Raw genomic sequence first — 5,802 nt, 5'->3', positions numbered from 1 at the left:
TGGCTTGTTCCGCCTCTCAGGCCCCACCGGGAGCGGGAGCCTGAGCCGCGAAGAGGCGCCAGAGAGTGAGGGGGGGGGGGGGGGGGGGGGGGGTTGTCCCCCCCGCCCCGGGGGGGCTTTGGGGGGGACATTTTGGGGGGGGGGGGGTGGTGGGGGGGGGGGGGGGGGGGGGGGGGGGGGGAGCAAAGGGCACCAGGGTCGGGGGGGGGGGAGGACACGGCGAGGGGGAACCCCATCTGGATCACTTTCGATTGCCTTTGTTTCCCGCGCTTTTGCCTTGTCCCCTTGCCTCTGCGTCTCTGTGCTCACACACCCATACACACCCCTCGGGCACTTGTGCGCGGGTTCCGTGGCAACACCCAGGAGTGACGAGCTGCCCCAGCGGATTTATGCCAACACACAGTCCCCGCGTGGCACCGGCCACTGGCTGATGCTCCATAGCTCGAGGACGCGCAACATCCTGGTGGCCCCTCCGCAGATGCTGACCCCCTCGCCGGTGGTCGACCCGCAGGCCGGCTCCCGGTCTTCCTCCAGCGGCCGGAACAGCGGCAGCAGCTTCATTGCCGAGTTCGACGGTGCGTCATCCCTTTCCGCCCTCCTCCCCCGTGGCCGGGTGTGGGGCGCTCCTTCCCTCTGCATTTCTCTCTCTCTCTCTCTCTCCCCCCCCCCTCCCCCCGGCACTCTGCTACATGCACATCTGCCAGAGGAGGCCCCTTGCGCAAGAGCTGACCCCCTGCTTGCCCTTTCTTCTTTTGGTGGCCCTCTCCATCAGACGAAATCATGGCCCTCTTCAACCAGCATCTCTTCCAGGTGTTCCTCTTTTGAGGCGTTCTCCCGCTGAGTGTTCGCACCCGCCCTGCCCCCCCCATCCGGCATGACTTGCCCTTGGTCAAAAATATACTCTTGGTATCATCACCGGCGCGTGGAGGCGCGCCCCGGGCGGACATATCGCAAAAAGAGTCCGGCCAGGGAGGCGCGGACAGAGAAGGGGTCCACGGGTCAAGCGATCGGCGTGAATTAGTTATGGCCCCGGTGTTACGGGGGGGGGGGGGGGGGGGGGGGGGGGGCCTCTCCCCTTAGACGGTCCTTCTTTTTTTTCTTGTCAGATCGCCCCGATCACGACCCCCCCCCCCGCGTTCTGGGGTCCAGCATTTTCGAGGCACGACCAGAGAGGACGCGAAGGCCATACGCACCGACGACAGACAGCCGGCCCATCGGCTGGCGCCCGGGTTGCGAGTGGGTGTGCGCGCGGCCCCCGGGCACGAAGAGCGGGGGCGGGCACAGGACCGCCGGATCACGTGGATCTTGCGTTGCCGCGATCGGCGCCTTTCCTGTTCGGGGGAGGGCCGGCCGCAGGAGAGCGAGAGAGGGGAGGCGACCCGGGGCAGAGGGCCACACCGAAGACAGGGGATGGCGCGTGGCCCGCCTGGGTCCCGGGCAGATGGCCAACGCCTATCCTTGTCCCCCTCTCCTCCGCTCCCTCCCCCCCCCCCCTTTCCCGCCCGCCTCCCTCCCTCGGCTTCCCTCGGCTTCCCTCTTTCTCTCTCTCTCTCTCTCTCTCCCTCTCTCCCCCCCCCCTCCCGTCGTGTGGTCCCTCCGCGAGGCCATCGTCCCCCTGTCTTCTCCTCCTCCCTCCCCTGGCCGGTCTGCCCGGCTCACCGGCACCCCCCTGACGCCCTCCCGGCCCCCCCTTCGCGGCACTCCCTCCGAATCCCGGCCCCCGGGACCGGTTCCATCAAACCGGGCGCCCGATCGCACGCGCGTACGCGACCCCCCGGAGACCATCGTCCCCGACACGCCGGTCCTCCCTCCGACTGGGGGTCGCGCTGGCCGATCGGATCGCCCCCGGTCCCGGTCGCCGGTCCGGCCGCACCCCTCCTCCCCTCATGGGGGCGAGGCCGCCCGCCGGGGCGGTCCGTCCCGGGGCGCCCTCCGCGTTGGGGTGCTGCCCTACTTCCGGGCCGATCGGCCGAGCGCGCCATCTGCCATCCATCCCTCCGCCGTACTGGCCATTCCCCTCTTCGTGAGGAAGGTCCTCCGTGAGGAGGTGCTTCCCCTGGCCGGGCGGGATCTGCCCACCTTCGATGAGGTCGAGAAGCAGCTGGCGTATGTTGTCACGGCTTTCGCCCTGGTTGGGCGCCTTCTTCACCTGCTGACTCCTGGCCCCCGGGCAATTTCTCCATCCCGCCCCCCTCTTCTTCTGTCTTGCTCCATCTCTCCGGCCTTTGCCCCTCTTTTCTGACCCTCATCAACTCCCCCCCCCCTCCCCCTCGGTCTTGCGCTTGTGCTTCCCCTGTTTTTGTTGGCCCTCCCTTGCCCTGCCTCTAGCGCTCTGATCAATCTGCTCAAGCCCATGCTGGCGGCCTCCTTCGAGGTGGCCGACATCCGGTCTCTCCAGCTTGACGCCCTGTTGCTGGACCTGGTCCAGAAGCCCATTCAGCAGGCTCTCCATGAAGCCGACGCCTCGGTGGCCAGTCGTGCGCAGGCCAAGAAGTGGGTCGCTGCCTTGGCTCAGCTGTCTGGGCACCTCCCTGCCTATAACCAGACCTTCCGTGAAGTTATTGTCTTGGCAACCGGCGGCGGTGCCATCGAGCTGGGCTTCCCCTGGGCACTCTTCGAGCTCCTCCTTCAGTGCGTCCTCGCCCTCGACGCTATCTACCTGTGTCCCACCCTCTGTTCGCTCTGACCTCTCCATCCCATCCATCCTTCGTACTCACATGCACACACACACACACACACACACACACACACACATGCAGCACCATGATCCTCCCCTTTACTTTCCTCACGGTCATCCAGGCCACCATTTCGATGGTCCTGCCAGCGGTGCTGGCCGGCACAGGGCCCGGCCTGGTCGATGGCCCCCTTCCCCGGGTAATGCAATCCCTGTTCCATCTGCAATCCGAAGCCGGTTCGTGGCCTTCTCCGCCCCCCTCCCCCCCCCTGTCCCCCATGGGTCCCTGCCTAGCTTGGACCCCTCTTCCGTTGTGCTCTTCCCCCTGGCGCCCTGACACTCCATTTAGACCAGCAAATCCGAGCGCTTTTCGCCTCGGTGTCAAGCATGCTCAAAGACCCGACGGCTGTCCCCCTGCCCAAGGCCGTCCGGCCCTTCTTGGACGCCGAGCATCATCAATCTCTCCGCGTGTCAGCCAGCATGTTGGCCGCGGTCTTCGCCGCTGCACCGCCCGACAACGGTATGTCCCTCCTGGGGGAGCGGGCTCCCTACTTTGGCGACCTCTGGCATCTTGTCGCTCGGCCGTCCGGTCCCTCCTACTCACCTCCCCCCCCCCCCCCCCGCCTTGCCCTCCTGCAGCGGTCCCTATCGCACGTCTGGTGCGGTCGATCTTCCGCCTGAAGGACAGCATGTGGAAGTCCTTCCTGCAGCCGACGGTCAACAGCGATTTCGTCGGGCTCTCCGAAGTGGCCCTCATGATTTTGATCGCTTCGCGCAGGGCCCCTCCCCCGGATGAGGCGGCCACCCGGGATGAGCAGCTCCCCCGCTTCTTTGCCAATCTCCTGCAGGAGTTTGCCCGTCGCACTTTGGCCATTTGTGAGTCGCAAACCGCTCGCGGGGCGTCCTGCTCGTTGGACGCCTACATTTTCGGGGAGATTGCTGCTCATGCTTTGCCGCTGGACGAGGGGTGCGTGTGTCCCGGCTGCCGCGGCCGATGTTGCCAATGGCTGCGGCCAATGAAATGCCCTGTTCCTGGCCCTCGCTGACATTGTTCCCGCCCGTGTGCCCGCCGCGCCAGTGCCGCGTACGACCGCGCAGCCGCCCTCACCACGCCCATTGACTTCCTGCCCCGCTGGGTGTGGAGTCAGTCAACCTCGGCCACACTTTCGCCGTTCGACAAGATTCGCACGACGCTCTTCCGATCTGCCCTCACCACGCCCATTGACTTCCTGCCCCGCTGGGTGTGGAGTCAGTCAACCTCGGCCACACTTTCGCCGTTCGACAAGATTCGCGGGGTCATGAATCGACGCCTGCAGGCACAGTCGGCGCACCTGCAGCCGGCCCGCCGGGTGGCCCTCCTTCTGGCGGCTCCGTCCGGCCCTCGGCCGGCCTGGCTTCTGTCCTTCCTGATGTCCGGTCACCTGGCGGCCACCGTGGCCTCCTGCCTGGCTTTCATCGATCTGGGCCACCTGCTGCTGGCCTATTCGGCCTCTCTGGATGCGGTGCTCAACTCCTTCAGCAATGTCGCCACCTCGAGCCTGGCCGAGGAGCTGCTCGCCCGGTAGATCGGAAGAGCACACGTGGCTTCTGTCCTTCCTGATGTCCGGTCACCTGGCGGCCACCGTGGCCTCCTGCCTGGCTTTCATCGATCTGGGCCACCTGCTGCTGGCCTATTCGGCCTCTCTGGATGCGGTGCTCAACTCCTTCAGCAATGTCGCCACCTCGAGCCTGGCCGAGGAGCTGCTCGCCCGGTCGGTGGACCTGGTGGTGGAGTTGGCCCAGGTGGCCAGCGTTTTGAGCCTCAATCTGCCGGCCATTCGCCTGTGGCTGCGGTCGGCCGAGGCTGGCCGGATTGCCCCGCCCCCACGGTGGACTCCCTTCGCGCGGTCGATTTTCCGCGCGGTCCTCGGGGCCGGGCCCCTCTCGGATCGGCCATACTCGCGGCTGCTGACCCGGTGTTGCGCCGGCTCGTGTGACCGCGGGGCCGAGCTCCTGGCCGCCGAGGGTGGCCCTCCCTGCTGGCCAGGTCTGGGCCGACTGCTTCGTGCGGCGGCCGACACCGCCGGCCAGGTGGATGACCTGCTTTATCGGCTGGCCGGCCGGCCGGTCCGGGACCTGGGCCGGCCGGCTGATGCCCTGCCGCTGGAGGACTTGCTGCTTGGCCTGTGCCCGGGGGTGTCGAAGCTCGCGCAGTCGGAGGAGCCCCCCATGGTGAGCCCCTTCCTGGCGGCCGGCCTGGGGCTGGCCTTCCTGGGGAGTCTCCGTCAGCAGGAACTCCCTCGGTCTCAGGCGCCGGATCGCCTGGCCGCCCCGCCGCCCGGTAGTCTTCTTCATGGGCTGACGGCGGCTCTGCCCCTGGAGGCGCCATCCGACCGGCCGATAGCGCCGCCGGCCGTGTGGCGGTGCTTCCCGCTGGCCTTCCTCCAGTCGTCGATGGTGCCGCTGCACTTGGCTGCGCCGCTTGGCTGCGGAGGGGACCCGGGCGGCCGAACGGTCGAAGTGACTGCCAGCATGACGGCCATTGCTCCCAGTCAGGCCACCGACCTGGGCCTGCTGGCCGCGTGCCAGGTGTCGCTGTTGGCTGAGCTCCGCGAGCGCCTGGCCCAGGCATCGCAGCTGGTGGCGGATCGCCTGCCGCAGGTGTGCTCCGGGCCCGAGGCCGGTCCCCTGGCCGAGGCCACAACGAAGATCACCCTGCCCACTGGTCCGCCGGCGCGCCCGCCAAAGGCTGCCTCTGCGGTGGTCCTGGAAAACCGGCAGATTCTCCAGGCATTGTGCAGCAATCCCACCGATGCAGGAGCATCCGCCTGCCCGTCCACCCCTGGCGGCCAAATGTCACCACCTGCCGCACACCACTCCCTCGCCCAGTCATCGGCCGCCCCATCGATTCCGGCCAATGCACGGCTTAATCTTCACGGCCGAACACTTGTCGTAGCCGACACCAATATTCTCCTCCAGTCGGCGCAGGCCGTCTGGCGAATGCTGTCGCTCAAATCCTTCATCCTGCTGGTTCCCTCGCTGGGTACGTCCGGGATGGCATGCACACGTGGGCCAGGGGCGGGTGTCCTTTTTCTTGTCCCTTCCCCCCCCCCCTTCTCCGCCCCTCTCTCCCGGCTGTGGCTCCCCGC

The 5,802-nt window shown here is 67.5% G+C and overlaps 2 protein-coding genes across 2 annotated transcripts in view; both read left to right on the top strand.

Annotated features, from left to right (window-relative positions):
- Window positions 1–4,239, top strand: part of H696_01575 (hypothetical protein) — a gene marked incomplete at both ends in the record, with an annotated part of 7,270 nt that extends 3,031 nt beyond the window's left edge. Inside the window, 8 exons of the mRNA XM_009495476.1 lie at window positions 364–575; window positions 773–810; window positions 2,033–2,106; window positions 2,329–2,631; window positions 2,760–2,911; window positions 3,024–3,194; window positions 3,314–3,641; window positions 3,753–4,239. Coding sequence (XP_009493751.1) covers window positions 364–575; window positions 773–810; window positions 2,033–2,106; window positions 2,329–2,631; window positions 2,760–2,911; window positions 3,024–3,194; window positions 3,314–3,641; window positions 3,753–4,239 — 1,765 coding nt within the window. The remainder of the gene's footprint in view (window positions 1–363; window positions 576–772; window positions 811–2,032; window positions 2,107–2,328; window positions 2,632–2,759; window positions 2,912–3,023; window positions 3,195–3,313; window positions 3,642–3,752) is intronic.
- Window positions 4,240–4,273: 34 nt separating this feature from the next.
- H696_01574 (hypothetical protein) overlaps window positions 4,274–5,802 on the top strand; it is a gene marked incomplete at its 5' end in the record, with an annotated part of 6,205 nt that continues 4,676 nt past the window's right edge. The window contains one exon of the mRNA XM_009495475.1: window positions 4,274–5,696. Coding sequence (XP_009493750.1) covers window positions 4,274–5,696 — 1,423 coding nt within the window. The remainder of the gene's footprint in view (window positions 5,697–5,802) is intronic.

The sequence above is a fragment of the Fonticula alba genome, assembly GCF_000388065.1.
Source record: "Fonticula alba strain ATCC 38817 unplaced genomic scaffold supercont2.2, whole genome shotgun sequence".
NCBI classification, from domain to species: Eukaryota; order Rotosphaerida; family Fonticulaceae; genus Fonticula; species Fonticula alba.
The sequence above is the reverse complement of the archived record's forward strand: the minus strand, read 5'-3'. Positions and strand labels throughout refer to the sequence as shown.